At 42.0% G+C, this 21,890-nt stretch overlaps 1 protein-coding gene across 1 annotated transcript in view; it reads left to right on the top strand.

Annotated features, from left to right (window-relative positions):
- Positions 1-21,890, top strand: part of LTK (leukocyte receptor tyrosine kinase) — a 96,320-nt gene that overhangs the window by 66,263 nt on the left and 8,167 nt on the right. Inside the window, exons 11-26 of the mRNA XM_063398556.1 lie at positions 2,455-2,556; positions 4,169-4,346; positions 4,877-5,027; positions 7,168-7,299; positions 7,806-7,962; positions 9,053-9,235; positions 9,761-9,859; positions 10,363-10,515; positions 11,250-11,360; positions 12,010-12,196; positions 12,901-12,991; positions 14,209-14,273; positions 16,250-16,379; positions 17,602-17,699; positions 20,022-20,114; positions 20,722-20,823. Coding sequence (XP_063254626.1) covers positions 2,455-2,556; positions 4,169-4,346; positions 4,877-5,027; positions 7,168-7,299; positions 7,806-7,962; positions 9,053-9,235; positions 9,761-9,859; positions 10,363-10,515; positions 11,250-11,360; positions 12,010-12,196; positions 12,901-12,991; positions 14,209-14,273; positions 16,250-16,379; positions 17,602-17,699; positions 20,022-20,114; positions 20,722-20,823 — 2,032 coding nt within the window. The remainder of the gene's footprint in view (positions 1-2,454; positions 2,557-4,168; positions 4,347-4,876; positions 5,028-7,167; positions 7,300-7,805; positions 7,963-9,052; positions 9,236-9,760; positions 9,860-10,362; positions 10,516-11,249; positions 11,361-12,009; positions 12,197-12,900; positions 12,992-14,208; positions 14,274-16,249; positions 16,380-17,601; positions 17,700-20,021; positions 20,115-20,721; positions 20,824-21,890) is intronic.

Below are 21,890 nucleotides of genomic sequence, written 5' to 3'. Positions count from 1 at the left end.
CTTATAGTTGAGTTGGCCTTCTCACTGCCTTTATATTATCTTCTGGTGCTCTAAGCATTGTATTGTTCCAATTAAGATCACAGGTCTGGGGTCTATCAAACTCTACTGCCCTGGCCTAGAAATTGCATTTCAGTCCGTGCATCATTTGCAATTTCCCAGAAGATTGCTTTATAAATGGCAAGAATGACCAAAGGGAGCTTTTGTATAGGTTATCTCTACTTCTGGATTTTAGAGTCTCTGCCCAGCAAAGTCCTATTTCCAGGAGTACTGCAACCAGCATTGGTAAGGTGGGATCTCAGAGGAGACCATTCACACCTTGGGGAGTTTGTTAGGCATCTTACTCTGACTAATCTCAGCCACCAGATCTCTATCTGTTTTCATTACAGTCACAGAGACATTGAAGGAGTGAATTTCTTTAGCTCTCTGCCTACAGAAGATGACCTCTCTTTCTCCTTTACACTTCCCTCTGCCTCTTTTCAATGGGGAAATCAGTGTTAGCTAAAACCTGGAGGAAGGAAGTCTGTGCTCTTTGCATTGTTTGAATATAGAGACAACTTAATATGATTTAATTCTTGTTCCCTTCCATTCACTCTACAGTCAACATGCTGGTTGTTAGAAGAGGAAGTGGAAACTAAAGTAGACTGGAGCACCAGTCCTGGGTCCCAGGGCTACGCTAGGTTTGTAGAAAATGCCACCTTACAAGTTCATGTCTCACAGTGCATAAAGCATCAGGCTTTAAAGTTAACAGCTCATGTGGGCACGGCGATGCTCAGCCTGTGTTGCAGCTAGTCTGCTGCTTCCTATTGAGGAGACAGAAAGTTTCTTCTGGAGAGTAAGGGCTTGGAGAAGGAGGAAACACTGTTTGTTTGGAAATTAGGCATTGCCTTAGGATACTCAGTTGGGATGCCACAAAAAATCTGTGCAGAGACACAGATCACTGCTCTGTTTCAGAGAGTGATTTACATTCCTTTACTCTGGCAAACATAACCAGACTTCTTGTACATCACTAAGAATTTAAAACTGTTGTGACCTTTGGAATTTGTAATTCAGTTTAGGCCTCAGGGAGCATCTTTTCTGGCCATGAATTGTATTTTTCATTCTGTTTTCCTCCTTGCATTTGGTTGATTTCATTTGTTTTGGGTTAATTTCATTTTTCACTGGCTTGACAACTTCATCCATTGAAGTTCTCCATCTCAGTATGAACAGAGTGTGTCAATACAAAGCTTTCTTTTATTTGCATGCATCAATGTGCTTTCAGTCAGACCTGGGGGGAATATTCTCAGGAGTAAAAGCTCAGCAAGGTCTCCATGCTTCAATTAGTTATTTGGCCTTTCTGACACAGCTAACAAGGGTGTTAATTATTGCTATTTAGGGCAGTGGCTTTGTGGCAGAGATAATTGTCCATCTGGAACTGAGTGAGTCTCTTTTCAGCAGAGCATCAGACAGCTGTTAGATTCTCACAACTGGAACAAATTGAAATATTTGTAATGTTTTTCAATGGATGAAAAATGTTCAGTATTAAATTAGCTGACGGCTCACAAAATGGAAAGAAGCCTGTCCTTTTTCTTAGAGATTTTCCAATCAAAAATCTGCATAAAAATGGATAATTTGACTATTGAAACAGGATGCTTGCAGATTATGAGGCAAGGATTCATTATTACTTTTTCCTGTTGTAAGACAGCATTGGTGTTATGGGGTTCTAAATGCATTCAGATGTTTTTGATCAGCAATTGATTTGAAATTCCTCCCCTCTGAGAGAGGACTGGTTTTCAAAGACCTATCTCAGTGGTCAGAAATGTATGGGTTTGCTCTGTGGTTTTTAAAAAGGTTTGTCCAAAAATTTACAGCTTGTGTCAAGGGTGTGTTTCTGTTTCTTAACTGTGTATGTTAGTGAGGCATGTAATTTCATTTATTTATTTTCTAAGTGAGCTCTCAGGTGCTCAAAGTTGGTTGCTGAGGTGGGGGTGATCTGTTAAGCTGGATTACTTGCCATGAAAATATTCAGAACTGAAAACAATGATTTTTGTCACCACTCTCCTTTACACCTTCCTTTACAGTCATTTGACTGTCCAGAATTGTCAGCTGCCTGTTTGACCAGCAGAACATCAACACCTGGTATCTGTTCTCCCACACCACATTTTCCCTAAAATCTCTTGTAATCACAGCTAGAGGAAATTGCAGACCAAGGAGCTTATCCTGCATGGGGTAACATGGAGGGCCTGTGTTCACTGAAGAGCCACTGCCTTCAGCACAAATACAAGTAGCTAACCTAAGACATGGGCTCAAAAGAGTTATACAAAATTATGATTGCTCAAGAAACCTTTTCTACTCAAGGTAATATTTACTTACCTTAACCAAATGGTTGTACTTAATTTATTCACGTAATCTTTAAATTTCCATCCCTCTTTTCTTCCATCCTGCCACCTCTTTCCTCTATTCTACAAACTGTTACAGGAAGACAACAGAGTCATTTTGGTGGGAAACGCCAGTACCCACGTGAGATCACTATCCTGGATGAGCAACTTCTGAACCCCCTGGAAGAGCCCTCCCTCCCAGGTATGTGATTCAGTACTGAAATCCTGTCTCTTGGCTGCAAAGGGTGGCTCCCTTCCCATCTCCTGTGTGTGATCTGCCTCCCCCAGTGGGACAACTGTATATAATCCATGCCAAAGATGTGGGGACTGTCAGGGAGTCTCTGTTTGGCTGTAGGGAAGCAGTTTGCTGGAGCCCAGCTCACCAGCCCTGAAATGGCATGTCCTCTATAAAGAAATGCAGAATCTCTTCAAGTGAAAACAGAAGCTGCATGACTCAGATGCAGAGTGCACAGAAAGGCAGCTTAGGAACAAAAGGTATAGATCTGTATAGAAATTTGAGAATAGAAAGACTGCTGAGCACTGAAGCTGAATAAAATGACTGCAGAATAGGGGTGTAAAGATGAAAATCCAGGGAGAAGTAAGTGAGGATGAGGAAATCCACTGAAGAGGAAAATGAAATGAAAAAGTAGGAGAACAGGAAACACTGGGAACTAATTTACTGATAGCGATAGAGATTGCCACTCTGGAGGACAGATAAGAATTTAGAAGAGAATTAGAATTAGAAAACAGAAGAGCTGTCTAAAGGGGAAGGTGAGGAGGAGAGGTTTTCTTGAGGCTATTTTGCAGCCAACAAAGACCAGTGTGTGACTGTACCAGCTCCTGAAGGAGCTGTCCACATGGAATGTGACAATCTGCACTGCTGTCTGTTCTCATTAGCTCAGGGGAAGGCTGTAATGCAGCTGAAACTCATACTGCATTGATCCACCTGCATGTTCACAGGATGATGTCTGTTGGGGATAGTTTTGCTTGCCTTTTCCTTTAAACAAGATTGGAATTTTTCTTTTACAAGTTTGTAACCTCTATTTTAATCACTCAAGCCTTAAACAGTTCTACTTTTGATCCTGGCTTTTGTGCACAAACTGCATCACATAGTTTTTAGAAACATTACTGAAAATTTTTATTCTTAGGCCTCATCTAATTCAGTGGAGAAGATAGATTTGTTTGGGTCTTAGAAAATGGTTGTGAAATGGAGGACATGGAAATGGAAATCCTTACCTGCTGCACTGTTGTAGAAACAAAAGAAAAATGCTCAATGAGAACCAGGAAAGAAATTGCTTGGAGAAGAAGGGTCCCTACAGTTGGTAGCAAGAGGCTGCCTTTGCTACTTCTGCTGCCACAGGCTTCTTGTGCAAGCCTAAATCCCTTAAGACTTTCCCTGTATTTCATAAATGCTCACTACTTGTAATGACAGATGTTTTCAACCCTTGTCTCTGTGTACGTGGTTTCGTTCTCATTTGGAAAGCTGCACATCATCTTGCTTCAGACTGGCGATGAGGAGAGGAATTTGATCATGTCTATGAGACCTTTGGATAAACCCCTCCTTAGAAATTCAGTCCCTCTTCCCTTTTCCTTTCTCCCCTCACACCTAATTGATAAAGCTGATGTTCAGCCCATGATTTATGAAATAGTGTGCAGGAAATAAGGTGAGAGAAGAGAAAAGCAAACACTGAAGAGAAAAGCAAACACTCACCATAGCAAAGCCATAGTTTGGTACGACTAGAAGAAAGTGAGTATAAGTACTGAGAAATACAGGGGAGCTGCATCTGCCTCAACTCTTGCTGTTTTGGTCACAGGGGACAAAACTGTTGTTCTGTGGTGGTTCTCAACCTGTGGTGCCAGCGGTCCCCATGGGCCAACTCAAGCTCAGTGTGACAGTGCCTACAAGAACAGCAATGTGTCAGTGACTGTGGAGAAGGAGGGCTGGCTCCGGGGAGTGCAGGTCTGGAGAGTGCCAGCCACAAACAGATACAGGTGAGGATCAGCGTGTGCTGGGGGCAGCCTCCTCTGACTGCTTTTTGTTGGTGCAGATTCAACAAGCACGAGTGTGGGACCTCCTGTAGTGAGTGGGTGGAGGGGACAGTGAAGAAATAGGAGTGATAGCTGTAAAGATATACATCTGAGCTACTGTGAAGCATGGAGGGGTGAGCAGCGATGTAGGAGAGATCAGAGGAGGAGTGAGAGTGGGCATGCAGTCAAGTAGAAGGGCTGCCATCATCTCAGTCCTGCAGCCTTAGGCTTGTGGTGGGCTATAGCAGCTCGTGCTGTTTGCTCCTGCAGTCTCTGTCTCCAGTACTCGGGTGAGGGTTGGTCTGTCCTCTTGTGCAACCTTCCTACACAGGTCTCAGACAAAGAATAGCCACAAAGAAGCTGCTACGGCAGGGGAGCCCGCTCTGGAGAAATGTCTGTTTGGAAGTGAAGGCTGGGGAGACCTTGCAGATGGATTTACTTTGGGGATGAGAAGTGTGAGAGTTGTTTCTTCAATTATATACTTTGTCTTGCAGGATTTCTGCCTATGGAGCAGCCGGGGGGAAGGGAGCCAAAAACCACAATAAGAGGTCCCACGGGGTCTTCATCTCAGCCACCTTCCACCTGGAGAAAGATGAGCTGCTGTACATCTTAGTGGGGCAGCAGGGGGAGGATGCCTGCCCTGGGGTGAGGGCCATGATGACATGTGGGCAGAGACCTTGCAGATACTATTCAGTGGTTGGCTTGGGATTGGTGATAAAAGATAGAAATCCCAGAATCCAGCAATGAAATCCAGTCAGGAGACAGGAAAGAACCAATAAAAGAAGTTAGAAAAAATCTCAAAACAGATATAAAGAACACTGAAAAGAAAAACAATCCCAACATGTACAAAGAAATATGAAGCCCACAGAAACTTTGCTTTCATCTTCTGGTGTTTGAAATAAGTTCATCAGCTCTCTTGTGCTTATTTTAAGCAGGAAGCTCATAGGCAAGTGATGTGCTCCCTCTCTTGTTTTTCCACAGTCTAGGTTTTTTCCTGTCTGCCAGGATTTTCAGAAAATTTACTATTATTTATGGAAGCATCCAGCAGTGTTGTGGCTGCACTGTGTTACATATTCTCTATGCTGGGAGATTAAAGTCTGAATCCAAAGTCTTCCCAACTCAATGGGAATCTTCCCACTAACTCCAGTGGGCCTTGAATTGGTTTTTGTGATGATAAAAGACACCAACGAGAAATGGGAATTGGTGACATGAATACTTATATATGTGTGCTCTAAATGCTAGACCAACTGATCTGAAAGTCCTTTTGTCACTTAGGCTCAAAAACTGTCTCTTTTCAGCATCAGTTTTTGATACTGCCTTGTTCCAGAGATGCTGTTAACCTCTGCCCAGGAAAAAAGCTGCTTTTCCCCCACAGACTGGTGTGTTTGAGGATGCATAAACTATTCCTGTAGGCATTTGAAGTTATTGTTTCCTTTCCCACAGGATATGATGTCTTCCCCAGATGCTGCAATAGACTCTAAACCCACCTTTTCCTCACTTTACACAGCACAAGAATTGTATCTATTTAAATAAGAGACATTTGTGTATCTGCAGTTCCCTTTTCAGTGCACTCTCTAGTCTTAGGTCATAATCTGAAAACTTGTCCATTAATCCCTTGCATTTCATAATTTGTTCTCCATATTTCAAATTACAACCCAGCACTATCTCCCTTTGGGAGATGCTACTGGAAGAAGTTGCACTCAATTTTTCCCACTTCCAAAGCCCAACTTTCTTCGGCTTTGGAAATTGTGATGAATTTGTATATTGGGTGACTAATGTTTGTTTTTCTTTCTCTGGAGAAGTTTTGCAGCTCCAAACCTTGACTCTCTCTCTTCAGATTTACCCCAGTTGCTTTTCCCTGGTCCTCATCTACCTTGCCATCTTTTGTTCTCCTGTTTGAATTAACCAGACAAATTGTTCCACCAACTAAGAAAGGCCATGCACCATCACTAAGAGAATTGAGAAAGAGCTCTCTCTCTCAATTTTCAATATCAGTCTCAGCCTTGGGAAGATGCAGTGGGCAGAAAATGGAATATGTTCCACCTGAATGTGAAGAACTTTTTTGCTGTGAGGGTGACTGAGAACTGGAACAGATTTCCCAGAGAGATTGTGCAGTCTCCTTCTCTGGACATAGTCAAAAGCTGTCGGGACACAATCCTGAGTTATACACTCCAGGGAAGTCTGCTTGGGCAGGAAGGTTGGACTGACCAGATGACCTCCAGTGGTCACTTCCAGCCTTCCCCATTCTGTGATTCTGCTTGAATGAGAGGACACAGGTAGTAAGACTAGTGCAGGAATAGGAAACTGGGTCTCCAAATTACTCTTCTAAGATGTATCAATAGATTATTCTCAGTTATGTGTGGATCACCTTTGCTTTATGGGTTTATCTCCTTGAGAAATAAATAGTAAATGTGTCAGTAAGAAAGTTCTCAGAATTAATCTGTAATCAAAAATATTTAAATATTTTTGGTTATAAGAAGTTCTAAATATGCAGAATATTAATTATGTGAAATTAACAATGAATTATTACATTTTTCCTGTATGCATCTTTATTTTCATTTGCATGTGTAATGTGAGTTTGCAAATCAGAAGTCACAGACAGATCTATTCCTCAGCTGTCAATCCTAGTAGAAAAGGTCACTTTCTACAAAGATAATCTACACACTGGTTTATATATGCCTAATATGCATGACAAGCATTATGACATTATTATACTGAAATCCACAGACAAGTTTCAAGAGTTGGACTTTGCTGATATCTGAGTCCATTTCTTATCTCCTTTCAGGGCAATCCTGAAACCCAGAAGATCTGCTTAGGGGAGTCATCTCTCATTGAAGAAGATTACAAAAAAAAAAGGGACCTGAAGGAATGGGCTGGAGGAGGTGGGGGTGGAGGAGGAGCAACCTATATCTTTAGAGTGAGTATTTCCTCTTTGCATCCTGCCTGAGCAATGGCCAGCAGAGCAACTAGCTCTCACTGTCAGTCATGGCATATGATAAACATTTCTTTTAAAAAAGATTATGAAAAATGAATCTTCTTCTGCCTCTCTCTCCCTCTTGTCTTTCTGTCTCTCTCTGATTTTTGTCTTTTTAGTTGTTTATCTCTGTCACTAGGCTAGCTGAACTGGTTCCTCAGTCCTTAACAGGCCAGACGTGGGATTTACACCAGGATCCCACTTTAATGCTGGCAGCAGTCCTAAAAAAATGAATCACAAAACCTTGATGTTCAGTTAGAGAGTTACTTTTGTACTCAGGAACATGATGTGAAATATTTTTGTCATGATTCTATGAGACAAGCAGTAGCATTGCCCTGGCCTTAGGCCAGTCTTCTTTGGGATGCTTTCGTGACCTTTGATAAGTTTGTGTGAGTTCACATATCCAAAGGATGTGAAGTTTTTCTGATGTTTGATGGGGGGTTTTCCAGCAGAAGGATGGGATTTTCGAACCTTTGCTCATCGCAGCAGGAGGAGGAGGAAAAGCCTACCTGAAGGCTCAGGACAACTCCCTGGATGATGTACCCCTGGAGCAATTTGAGAACAGCACTGCAGTACCTGGAATAAATGGGAGGACTGGGGCAGCAGGTGAGGCACTAAAACCACATGAGAGTTGAACCAGGTGGCTGAATACACTCATTGTCCTGTAGGCATCCAGTGAAAGGCTTTGTTTCAGTCTTTTTGAATTTTTCTGTGGCAGTAGTTTTTAGAAATATGCCGGTCTGTAAGGGATCTCTTCCTATATGTTGTGTCACCAGATAAAAAGAGAATGCACAAGATAGGTGATGAGTGCTCCAGTAAAGGCAATTCCATAGGAGGACTCCTCTCTTCTATGAACTGAACCATGGAAAATGATGTTTGGGAGATGGAGCCCACTCCTTCACACTGTAACAATAGCCTCTGAAGAGAAGACTTTTTTCTCTTACTCCTCTTAAACCCTAACAACAACAATTCTGTTATGGGAATTATACCAGAAATAGAAGCTTATTTAGAATCTTGTAATGGCTGTGCCTAGAATTCATTCCTAACAGATAAAAAATATCTAATGGTTGTTCATCTCCTGCTGCAGTAGGCTTACAGAGAGGCCTCTAAAGTGAGATGTAGAAATCCAATTTATTTTTATTTATTTCCCTGAGGAACTCAGCATTGTATGGGGCTGACCGCTCTAATCAGTTACCCTGAAGCAGGGTGGTAGGCTCCTTATTTTCTTAACACCACAAGAATCACAGAATTACTAGGTTGGAAGAGGCCTTCAGTGTCAAGTCCCACCCATGCCCTAACACCTCAACTAAACATGGCACCCAATGCCACATCCAGTCCTTTTTTAAACACATCCAGGGATGGTGACTCCACCACCTCCCCAGGCAGACCATTCCAGTATTTTATCACCCGTTCTGTAAAAAACCTTTTTCTAGTATCCAACCTATATTTCCCTGGATTGGTGCTGAGGTGTTGGTTTATGCAGCCCATGCCACAGGCTGTGCATTAGATTTCCTGCTTGTTATTGCCCATGGCAGCAAGGAGCTTGTCTGTATGGTCTTTTAAACTTAAAGAAATGTTCACCTTGATCCAGGCACTTTAGAAATTAATAAGGGCTCATCTCTGTCTCTCTACAAAGCACCTCTGCTTGTGCTTCTCTCAGCTGTTCTTGTTTTCTTTTCTCACTCTCTGAATGAAGGTGGAGGTGGTGGTTGGCAAGATGAGAGTCTGCTACCTCAGGCTGGGAAGTCCCTTCTGGAAGGTGGAGAAGGAGGTCAAGCTTGTCCCCAAGCACTAACCAAGCTCCAGTGGACCACTTCTGGTGGCTTTGGTGGAGGAGGAGGAGCTTGTACTTCTGGGGGAGGAGGCGGAGGGTACAGAGGTAAGTCTCCTGGGGCAATAGTCATGGTGGCTAATTTTGTGCCCTTCAGAGCATCTGCAGGTCAGGGGTAGTGCTCTTAGTGCAGAGGTGCACGGCTGCAGGAAGTGAGGCACAGATACTTCAAGCTGAACAGTATGAAATCCACTCTGCTCTACACCATCTCCCTATAACTGGGGAAATCAAGGATATAGAAGTGTCCTAATGTGATTCAATATTTGGAAGGTGTGATGAATCACCCCTTCACCCATTCCCAAGTTACACATAGAAAATGTTCCCTTTCTTTTTCCTGTTCAAAACAAATACATTTTTACTTTGCTGAACTGAGAAACCTACATTAGGTAAGGTCCCTTCACTAATAATGGTACTGGCTGGGTCAAGTGGGGGTTTGGCATTATATGATCCAATATCACTGGGAGGTTGCAGCATGGCCTCAGGTAATAATGGGAATGAATGCAGCCTTTCAGAGACACCACATTTTTTGCAGCACGCAGCACTGGTCAGCTAGCCATACTCTTCTCTCCCCAGGGGGACATGCCTCTGACAGTGATGATATCACAGCTGGTGGGCAGGATGGCATCTCTTTTGTGAACCCCATAGGAGAGATCTTCTTGCATCCCTTGGCAGGTACAATATGGTTCTTATTCTTATTTCTTTTCTTCCTCCTTTTTCCTTCTTCCTCTCTATTGCCTTTTTCCTCCTCTCTCTTCTCCTCCTCTTTTTTTAGTTCATTTCATTAAAGCTTATTTCACGCTGCAGGTCAGATCTTTAGCTGTGGTCATTTCTTTAAATATTTCCATAGTGCTCTGGGACCTTTTTTCTCTCAATCTCTAAACCAGGAGAGACACCAGCCATCAGGTTCAACCGCACATCCTCAGTCCCCGACTTTTCCAGGTCAATTCACTTCAAGGCCTCTCTGTTTGCTTAAGGAACCAAATATCTTCTCCCCTACTGATCCCCATCAGGCTTCTGACATGTCCACCCTGTGTTGGACTATCTGCTCTCCTGCAGTGAAGGAGGGAAGTTGTAGGTACCTGCTGGGTTTTGTTTTGTTGGTTTTTTCACCTTACTGGAACAAGATAGGAAAAAACTGAACTAAGCCCACCTGTTGTGTCTGATTCCTTGTTTAGCCATGGAGAGTCATGGTGAGGTGGAGGTTCAGATCTATCTTAACTGCAGCCACTGCCACTCAGACAACTGCAAGCGGGACCCTGACACCAACCTGCCGGTCTGCCAGTGTGAGATGGGGGCCGTGCTGGCCAATGACAATGTCACCTGCACTGGTGAGTTAAGAAGTTTTAGCCTCACTGGATAACATCTTTATTCTTTATATCATATCTCCTTCTGGCATTTTTGATGTTCAATTCCCAAGTTAGATCTAGTGGCTCCAGTGGACAAGGTGCTGTGAGAAATGTCAGTCAAATATAGGACTGAAAATTCCTGCTGACCATTGTTTACATGCTGAGCTGCCTCTCTGCCACCATCTCCAACATTCACACTCGGATTAGGCAGGAGGTAAAATGTCTGTAAAGAGACGTGGTGTGAATTTCCTGAATGGGCTCAGTGTATCAGATATTTAAGCATAAATACCTCTCCAGGATAACGTACCACCTACTGCTGAGTTATTTAAGCCACAAATTGCTTCCTTCCACAGCAGTTTCCCGCTGTGCCTGTCAGCTGATGCCTTGTACTCGCAGTTATTTCCTCTTGGAGCTCCAAAACATCAAGACTAGAAATTTTCAACTTATGAGTAGTGATGTTACCCATTTATAGAAAATTGAAGAATGGATAAGAAATCTGTGTTTTATTGGTTTTTGGTCAATATTCACAACGATTTTTAAATTATTTCGGTACTTTTTCAACTTTCAAGGCTATAGAGGGATTTGCTGTAATTTTTATAAAATGCTCTGACCATGATCTCTGTACTGTTCTCTGAAATATAAGCAACCATCGGAGGGATGCTTTACAGTACCTCTTGTTTTTTCTGATTAATGCATTTCTATTTTTATTCTTCCAGTGCCTCAGGGTCCTATAACTGAGGGACAGCTGCCTCTCCCCCTCCTCGTAGCTGTGATTTCTGTGATTGTGGTGCTGGGAATGATCCTCACTTGTGGCAGTCTGTCTATCAGTAAGATACACTTGCTTCTTATCACCCTTTGACCTGGATTTTCCAGTTAAATTAGACAAAAGGAGACCACCTGGCCACGTGCCACTGTTTTCAATACTTGGAGCCAAAATGTTGCGGTCTCCCAAGTGGATTGGAGGAACAGGGAAAAAGAAGTGATAGAAAACATCACCACCCACAGTTAGGCACAAGCATAGTCCCAAAAGGCAAGGACTGCTCTTCCCTGGCATTTGCCACAGAATAAAAGAGCTGGGGAAGCCTTCTTAGCAAGTGTAGCAGCCACTGCAATACTGGATAAAATCACAACCTGTAACTAAATATGTAGCTCATTCAGGGAGATAGTTTGATTTTTGGGACTTGAAGTCAGCAAGATGTCTTGTGGAGTGCTCTTTCTCAGCCAATGCACAGAGCAGCACAGGAAACCTGAGTTGTTCCCAGGTGTTTAGGTGCCTGCAGGAATAAGACTGTTTGCGTATCCAGTACAAAGTCACTGAAGACTGTGGAGACGAGCATGGTACTGGCAAGCCAGAGATGTTTCTGGACCATTTATAGTTATGGGATTGGTGTCGTTGTGTTCTGCATAGCCTGCATTATCTTTTCTGTCCGGTTGTAGATCTTGCTTGTGCATTTTTATTCATCTCTTCACCTGCAGTTTATCACCTGAAGAAGCAGCAGCTGCAAGGATCCAGAGCACGACTGCAGAGCCCAGAATATAAACTGAGCAAAATCCGTACCTCTGTCATCATGACTGACTACAACCCCAACTACTGCTTTGCAGGGAAGGCAGCCACTCTGAGCGAGCTGAAGGAGATCCCGCGGAAGAACATCTCTCTGCTTCGGTGAGAAAACAGGGCCACCTGTCTGACTGACTGCGCAGCACCCAGTCCAAGTCTGCCAAAATACCACAGATGTGATACGTGCTGTGCTCTCTAAGATAATTTGATTCCATAAAATTCTCAAGCAAAAGAGTAAGATCGTGAGTCTCCTCTTCCATGTTCCCACATGTAGGTATTTCACCTCTACTGTGATTGTGTTTTTATTGCCCTTGCCTCCTGGCAGTAGCTCCCTTCCAAATCTGTAGCAGTATGTCTGTTTCAGCACTTCCTATCACAAGGAAATTTCCTTTCACAAGGAGATACATGCTAGGTTGCTCTTCAACTCCAAACCATCCAGATGATACTGATCAAAGCTATGTAAACTTTAGAAAGAACAATTTGATCGTTCTTATGTCTGACACAATCTCCTGAAGACATCAGTCTGCAGCCACCCTATTCTATTGTTCTCCATTTTTCTCATCTTGCTTTTGCCATACTTGGTGATAGACCCTGGGATTGAGCAGACCTATTCTTTGCTCACAACTATCAAGGATCCAACCTCCCCTTTTTAGTGTCAGTGACAGAAAATACTGATAACCTATTTTCAGAAGCTTTGAGATGAAAACAAAACCCTGGTTTTGATTTGTCTTGGACTGGATGAAGAGAAGCTTAGCCACCACTGGATCCAAGGACATATAACATCTGTTCCCTCTCTTTTTTTCTTGCAGAGCACTAGGACATGGTGCATTTGGTGAGGTTTATGAGGGAACTGTGGTAGGCATTGCAGGGGATCCCAACCCTCTACAAGTGGCTGTCAAGGTCAGTACCCACAAATTTCTTATACAGTAATAATTGCCCATTATTTTATCACTATTCCAGCTGGAAATTCATGTTGATCATATGCATAATGGCATATCCATATGTGTAATGCAGGCTTGGACACATTGCTGCATCCAGGCATTATCAGCTTTGATTTGAGTGCTTTCTCTTAAGTTCTTCATGTGATATATTTAAAAATATATGTTGTTTCTCAGTGACTTCCCTTTATGCTGAGAGTAGTGTTTTTCTACTGTATGTGAACTTTGCAGGTAGCCTCTTGACACTGCACAATGTTGAAGATGCTGTTGTGAATATATGTTGCAATATCAGACTAATTTCCCATGTCATTAATGGCAAGAGACAACAGGATGATTTTCTCTGAAATTACTGCCATTGCCTCAGGTTTTGTCAGTTACTCATCTCTGAAGTTAAGCATGCTCATAGTTTGCCTCAGTTAATTTTTAAGCTTGTGACTCAGAGAACCAAATATATTTCTATGAGCTCAGCTCGAGAACATAGCCTTCATTAATAAAAAGAAGTTCCACTGTTACTCATCTTGTCTTTCATGTCATGAACTTCCCTGTGCCACTGCACAAATGCAGATGAAAACCCAGGACTCTAACAGGCAGTCGGAACTGCCCAACTCAGTTTCACTATCCAGACTGGAATGAGCACAGGGGCAAACAGGAGGAGATGTGTTGTTCATTTGTGGTAATCCAGCTCATTGTATCAGCAGAAGATGTGGTCCAAATCTGCTGGTAGGAAGGAAGGATACAGGGGCGTGTGACACAAGTATTTAAATCAAGTGGCTGTATTTGTCATACGACATGCAAGCATGCACTGCAATGTGGACACAAAGAAAAGGGAGAATAAATAAAAATTGTCATTTTCAAGACCTTTCTAGATCTGTAAGTCCCCACTTAATACTTTCTTTGATGTGTACCTGAAGTTATTTTTGCTCCAGAATTGTGCATAGGGTTCAATTAACACAAAAAAATCTTCAAGTACGTCACTGGTTTCCTCTTCTGACTTTAACTAGGAAATGGGTCACAGGAAGTGCAATAAACTGGGCACTGAAAGGGCGAGCCTCTGCTCTTAGGTTCCCAAGGTGATTTACATGTTACATGCTCATTACTTTTTCCTTTTTTCTTTGGTGGTCACACAAATATTCTCAATTCTTTGGTGGGATTGCCCTCACTGCCTTTACCTCTCAACAGACCCTACCAGAAGTTTGCTCTGAGCAGGATGAGATGGATTTCCTGATGGAAGCATTGATTATCAGGTATAGTTTAAGGGGTTTTTTACTAATGGTGAGCAGGGAGGAAAAGGGTACTGCAGGTAATCGTAGAATCATTTTTTCCCTTGGCTGTGTTCAGAAAAGAAGTTTGGTCTTATTTTTCACCAGATGGTATTTTAGTAACATTAAGGTACTACTTGTTTATCTCAAACAAGATAACTGAGGTTCTTTTGTTGCCTGTCTCTGGTGCTTTAATGCCACTAGGCAACTTGGCTGCACAGAGCAAAGGGATGGAGAAGAGAATCAGAAGGACAAGAAGGCTCATGGCTGAGATAAAAATAATTTAATAGGTAAAGCAAAATCTATGTGAGCAAGCCAAGCAGCATTGAAGAGTTCGTTCCCCACTTCCCATGAGCAGGCATGTGTTCAGCCATCCCAGGAAAGCAGGACTCCATCATGCACAGCAGCTGCTTGGGAGGACAAATGCCAAACTCTGACTGAACCTTTTCCCTCCTCCTCCTTCTTTCCCCAGCTTTTCTAGCTGAGCATGACACCATACAGTATGGGATGTCCCTTTGGTCAGATGGAGCCAGCTGTCCTGGCTGTGTCCCCTCACCACCTCTTGTCCTCACAGCCTCCTCGCTGCGGGGGAGGTGTGTGTGTGTGTGAAAAACCTTAATGCTGTGTCAGCACTGCTCAGCAGTAGCTAAAATAATGTGTTATCAACACTGTTTTGATCACAAATAAAAAATATAGCACCATATGAGCTACTGTGAGGAAAATTAACTCTATCCCACCCAAAAATCATTACAATTTAACAAAAACTTCTGTTGATTGGTTCTGCTGGTCCTGTTCAAATGACTAAGAAGGTACAATGCTCTGCACAAACATGTTTTGCATTTGATTTGATGTCTTTGCAAGCTTGACAGAAGCTTTATAAGGTTCTATGTGCATGAGCCTCTGACAGTGAATCACAAGGTCTATAAAACCTTCTTGGAAAAGATAACAGACAGCCACTCCTATTACCACCTGTACTTTAGGGGCTCCAGCCTTAGGATTTACTTCATTAACAGAAATGCATAACCTTAAAACAACAGTAGGATCAAGGGTGACTTTAAAATAGTAGCACAGTCAAAGCTGATTGTAAGTATTTGAAATTTATGCATTTTGAATTTGTGTGATGTGAAGTTCCTCTTCTCAATGTCTGGCCCAGCTCATACTTAGATGCTGGTTTTCTGCTATTAAAGCATGAGTCTCATGACACAGTGCCACTCCCAAGAGTCTACAAGGACTTTGGTAGCTGAACAGGATGTAGCACTGATGTATGTTTTTTTAAAGAGCAATTTTAATCAATTAAGGAGGGCCTTGATTCACTTAGTAGCACGACTCTTTCTCTTCCCCAACTTCCTTTCTATTTTTAGTTCCTTTATTATCCAGGTAATCATTATTTGAGGGAAGAGGCTGCTGTCTAATGACTGAGTCTTACAGTGCTTCGTGACAACCTCAGGTTCCTTTTGTAAAAAGCAGAATCACATAAGCAGCTGCTGCAGTAGGTGTTAGCTGAGTCCCTCTGGCAGACTAAACACTGAACTGAGTCCCCCAGACTAGACAGCACTATGTCTAAAATAACCAATGCTGAATTAAAATCCCTCCCAGCCAGGACTTCGTGTCACAAAAGCCAATGAAATTTCCATGCTTAACTTTCTTATCCCTCTCGTCACTCTCATCTTTCAGTTGGTGTGTCCATTAAATTCTGTCTTCACAGACAGAAGGCTCTGCTTTGCTTTTAGCTTTTCCTAGCTTCTGTTGAAGGCTTCTCATGGGCAAAGCCAGGCATAACCCTGTTCTTGGGGCTGTCATAACCAGAGAGGCCTTTTGGTATGGCTGAAGAGTATTTGTAACTGCATCAGGGTTTGTTTCAGTCCAGATTGTCAAATCTCAAGACACAATGAGAATGGATAGATGTTGGCCAGGTACTAATGCTGTGTTTCTCTTCCACGTGCTGTGACCTTGGCTTTCAGTAAGTTCAATCACCAAAATATCGTGCAGTGCATCGGTGTCAGCCTACAGACTCTGCCTCGCTTCATTCTGCTGGAGCTCATGGCTGGAGGAGACATGAAGAGCTTTCTTCGGCAGAACCGACCCAGGATGGTGAGAGAACCTCCCTGCCAGGCTTGTGGTTGATTTTAGTACCACTGCTCTCGAGTGTTTATCAGTTGGATAAAGGCACTGGAGCCAAGCTAGGCTGTGTGTGTGTCCCAGCTCCCACAGACTTCCAGATACCTGTGACTATTTGCTTGATGCAAGCAGGTGTCAGTGAGAGGAAATCAAAGTAGGGCCAGAAATTCCAGTCTATCTATTAGTAACTGAGGAGGTAAAATCCTGTCCCCCCATTCTAGACTCCTCTGTCAATTAAATTATAAATAATGGGCCTTTCTTTTTTCAATACCTGCTTTGTTTTCAGTGCACTGTGATGGCAAGTAAGGAGCTAAAGTTATAATCAGAATTTGTAGCACTAATTCCTCAGCAGGTGTGCAGCAGCACAATATGGAGAGACACAAATTTATACCAGTTGGAGACCTGAGCCTAATTTATTTAATATATGTCAGGCTTTAATTAGCAGTGTAGTAATTTCTCCTCACCCTTCCCGAGAGCAATAAAGAAGTTCCTAGAGAAAAACTGACAAAAATTTCCCCATGGATAACAATGTAAAGGGCATGAAAACAAGCACAGGAAAAGGTCTTGTTTATTGTTCTTAGGGAAGTGCAGGTGGTGAAGGGTTAGTACCAGCCCTGGAGTCCTGTAGTAAAGCATACCTTCTTTGCATACTGCTCTTGAGGGTAATCTCTATTCTTCTACCAGGACAGATAAACTGATGAATGCTGATACTGGTGTGCAGAAGTGCACATCTTTATTCTCTCCTGTTCATGGGCTAATTTCTGTTGATAATTAATTGACTCAGTCTTTAAAAGTGGTGCCTTTTTTTTTTTTTTTTTCTGTTCTGTCTCCCTGCTTAAACCCAGTTGTCTTTTGATTTCACATAACACAGTAGAGAATAGTTCTCTCCCACCCCCTTTAACAGGCTATTCACACCGGGCCATGAATCTCTTGCCAGCTTTCACTCATGCACAGTGCTCAAGACAGGTGAAATCTCCTCAAAGTTTTTGGGATTAAATAAGAGTTTACTCATTTTATAACTCTTTGCTTTGATCTGCTTTATGTTCCTGTTTGCTCCTGACTCATTTAACCCTTCCCCCATCCTGTATGTATCTCTCTCCCTTTCCCTTCTTCTGTCCTTCTCTAATTTTCTCCCACCTGAATTATATTCTTCTTCTTCCCTATCCTTCCATTACCACTTAATGTCCTTTTCCAGAATCAACCAACCACGCTAACAATGCAGGACCTGCTGAATATAGCTAGGGACATTGCCTGCGGCTGTAAATATCTGGAAGAGAATCATTTCATCCACAGGTGAGGAGAAACAGCCTCTTCTGAGGTGTCTCAAGGTGCATGAGGCTCATACACTTTCTGCTTGCAATGGATTAGAACGGACTAATCTTCACAGGGGAGACAGATTATTTCCTCTACCAATACAGGCTTGTGCTTAGATGACCAGGTGGATCTCCCTGGGTTTTTTTAGGAGTTAGGCTCCGCACTGTTCTTTGCCATCCTGGAGAGAAAGCAATGTTCTGTTCCAAGTGAGAGGTTTAAGTACTAAATTTCGTGTGCTTGCAAATGTAAAGACAGTTGAGATTAGCCGTGTAGTCCACTAGATGGTAGTGTCACTCTGTGTTGGCTGATAAGACATTAAAGTATTTATTTCCTTTCTCATGTCCCTATCTTGACTTTATTGCTTTCCCCATCCCACCAGCACAGGACAGTCCATAATATTTGAGCCAAAGACTAGAGAAGGATAAAGCAAGGATGACAGGAGATAATAACACATCTCAGGCTTCCTTCCCAGGTCAGTGGCTGACCTGCTTTGATGGTCTAGGGAAGCCCATATTTGTCTCTTCAAATTCCTTTTTGTTCATTTGTTGAGCAAAAAAATGTTGATACAGCATGCTTCAAATAAGAACAAAATATTATAGAAGGGATAAAGGTTGTAGTTATCCTTTTAAAACTCCTGGTTGGGTATTGAAATCCTTCATTTTTGATTAAGAATTGTTTCAGCTCATAATGTTCCTAGGCATGGTAGGCACCTGGATTCCTTACTGTGAAGTGCATGCTCTGTTCAGCATTTGTGTGTAAAGGAGAGGAGAGCCCTTGCACACCAGAGGGTCACACAGGCTCCAACCAAACCAAGGTGCAGCCTGCAGATGTGCAGGCAGGCAACTGACTGCACGTGTGCCTACGTATGGGGCTGCACAGCACAGAGATGGGAAACAGTGGGCAGGGGCTGGAGAAATCCAGGGAAACAACGGCAAGCAGCAGTTGGAGCAAAAAGCCAGGAGGCTGAGAGATGGGAATGTTATATGGCTTTATGATTAGAGCATCCAAAACAGTTTTCAGACTCCTTTATACTGCAACAATAAGGAAGTTCTGATGGAAAACGGTAGAGGTTTCTGTCATTAAAAAAGAGTAGTAAGAATGTGCACCAAGTTTTGGCTCTTGAGTCTCTTAATAACTACACAAGAGGATCAATATTCTAACTGGCAACTTCTGAGTTAATCACTACAGCATTCTTTTTTAGAATCTTTACTGCAATAGTAAGTTAAGTCACACACTGTAAGCAGTGTGTGACTTTAAAAAAATCTCTGGGTCATTATTTGCAGTGTTAGATCTCTAATAGAACCAACCTGAGAATGGATTCATTTTATCTTAGCCAACAATTCAGTAAATCTGAGCACAAGGAATTTCCCTCAGGTTTTGTATTAATATTTATTAGTGATAAATTAGTGATTACTCAGGGTTGGGAAATGAACAGGGCTTTCATTACAGATATCAGGAATCCTAGGGGTAAAAGGTAGTGTAGTGGGGTTATAGAGAGGCCTCTACTGGTCAGGAATTGTCATCTAGGAGTCACAGCTGATAATAGAAGTGAAAGTTGAACCTGACTTCAAAATCCTCTGAGATTTTTCAAGGTTGGCAATGGGAAGAAACATGAGAGTTTTTCAAGGAGCTTATTTTTCTTGGCAGTTAACAGGACCCCCACAGTGCTATGATTTTAATGACTTTCTTTTCAGAATGCACATTTAAAATGAACAGAAATATTTTAGCCTTTGCCACGAAGACATCGCTTCTATTTCTCACAAGCTAAACTTGCACCCAGCAAGCAGCTGCTTCCATATGGAGCTTTGATTGATTCAATGGGAGATATCCAGAAGTAACAAAACAACAGATTACCAAATCTGGTTCTACATAACATTTCAAGCAGCTTAGTAAGGCTGTCCAACAGCATCATAGCTGTAACTGCTGGGGACACTACTGTCCCTCTTTAAAAAAAATAGAGCAAGAAAGAAATCTGTCATAATGTGGTTGAAGCAAAAAGCAAAAAAGGAAGCAAAAAAGGTTGGGTCTGTTCCTCTTTTGATATTGATGCCTTACTGAAAGAAGGTGTGAATGGGGAAAGCTTGGCAAATGCTGGGCAGGAGATACAATTCAAATGCAGTTTAAGAACTGTGGTAAACAAAAATGATAAAGTGGAATTCTTTCTTATTTTAAGAGAGCTCTTCTCATTTGTGTAAAGATTACTCAAGCAAGACTTGCAGGACTGGGTCTAATATTTTTTCTTTATTCCTTTAACTATGTACAAGTTTAAGAATTAGAATTAATTTTACATTTTTTTTAAAGAGATATAGCTGCAAGGAATTGCCTTTTGACCTGTACTGGAGCAGGACGAATAGCCAAAATTGGTGACTTTGGAATGGCCAGGGATATTTACAGGTAAGTGAAGGGCAATTTCAGTTCTGTGAGTAACTCAATAATCTGTATAGTTTTGACAGGTTTGAATTGTTTCATGATATGTGAAGCAATTGAACCATCCATTTGGTGTCTGAATTTGATGAGCAGTTAACTAACTTGTGTTAACAGACTGTAAATTAACACATCTACACTTATGAACCAATCCACTTCAACTGTGGTCCCAGGAAACTACAAACACTTGTGGACACTAAACCAAGCATAGGCAAATTTACTAGCTACTTGATCATAAATAATCTTAAATTGAAATGAAATTTAAAAACCTCCTGCTACTATAATTATCATTTCATAGATGTCAAGAAGACTTGTCCATCAACACCCTGGGCAAAGCATTGGCAAGTTTGATGTCTTTAGCTGTGCACAAGAGCATCCTTTGTTTCCATCTCAGTTGCAAAGAGGATATAAAATCCTGCTGCAATGCACTATTTGTGTCGATGACTTTTCCTTTTCCTCACTTGGTCCCCAATGTTACATGCAATCCCCAGCTGCTGTTACTGTGGTGATAAGATCTGTTCTGTACCAAAGCCCTTTCAGGCTGTGTGACGTTCTCTGTGCATTTTATCTTTCCCAGAGCAAGTTACTACCGCAAGGGAGGAAGAGCCATGCTTCCTGTCAAGTGGATGCCACCAGAAGCTTTTCTAGAGGGCATTTTCACCTCCAAGACTGATACCTGGTAATAAATGTCTTTTAATCCCTTCTGCTACTCACTGAAAAGCATCAAGAAATGTACTGCTCAAGAAAAAAAAAAGTGTGCTCAGCAGGAACCTTAAAAAAGTCAGTATTTCCCAGAAAAATATGAGAAGTCTTCCCACTGCATTCAGTAGAAGTATCGCTAAAGAATCCAGAATAAGAATTTAAAATTTGAATGTAAATAGAGGTAATAAAAATCTGCTATTCATAAATGTAGAGTATCACACAAAGCCAGTCAAGAAGTAAAAAGCAAAAGCAGATTAGAGTCTCAGGAATTCTCAGTTAAAAATCCAGACAAATATCATCAAGTACTTCTGTCAGCCTTCAGAATCTTCCAGTTTCCATCAGTAACAGGTCTGCTTATATACCTTGTAAATAACTCTCTCTGTACCACCCAGGATTACACTTTTGTATATTTTTTCTTGCTGTGTATAAAATGACAGCAGATTTAATCAGAAGTCCTCGCTGGTTGCTGAGGAAACAATATTTATATGTTGATTTCTCATGCAACTTGAGTTTTCTTTAAAATAAGAAAGCCCCTCAACAGTAGCACATTCATGCACAGGTGCTGGGGAATGGAAGCATTCCAGTTGCTTAAGAACACTTCTTTCTCTGTAGAGTAGATTCTTCAATATGCTGTACTGAGGCATTCCCTCAAATGCCACACTGACCCAGTTTCCTGAAGTTGTTAGTGATGCCGGAAGACAAGGGATTGCTTATCAGTGCCTAACTTGAGCAGCCAGCACTAAATATTTTGGAGGAAAGTGCTACAGTTCCTGTAATAGGCTATTATAAGTAACATGCATATACTGGAAATTACTTTGACCTTTGTAGCAAAAAGTGACTCTAAAAATTCTGACCCTGCTGACTTTCTGGCAGAACTCTCGACTTCGTTGTGTCTAAGTCATACACAATTTCTAGTGGCACTGACTATCTGACCTGTGGATGTAAAAAAAGCACAACCATACCAGACATGCTGCTGCCTTTCAGTTTCACTGGATGTCTCTTCCTTAATTTTATACGTGAGTGTCTTGTTCTGAAACACTGATT

This window comes from Prinia subflava, chromosome 5, assembly GCF_021018805.1.
Source record: "Prinia subflava isolate CZ2003 ecotype Zambia chromosome 5, Cam_Psub_1.2, whole genome shotgun sequence".
Lineage (NCBI taxonomy): Eukaryota > Metazoa > Chordata > Aves > Passeriformes > Cisticolidae > Prinia > Prinia subflava.
This window is presented reverse-complemented; position numbering and strand designations above follow the sequence as displayed.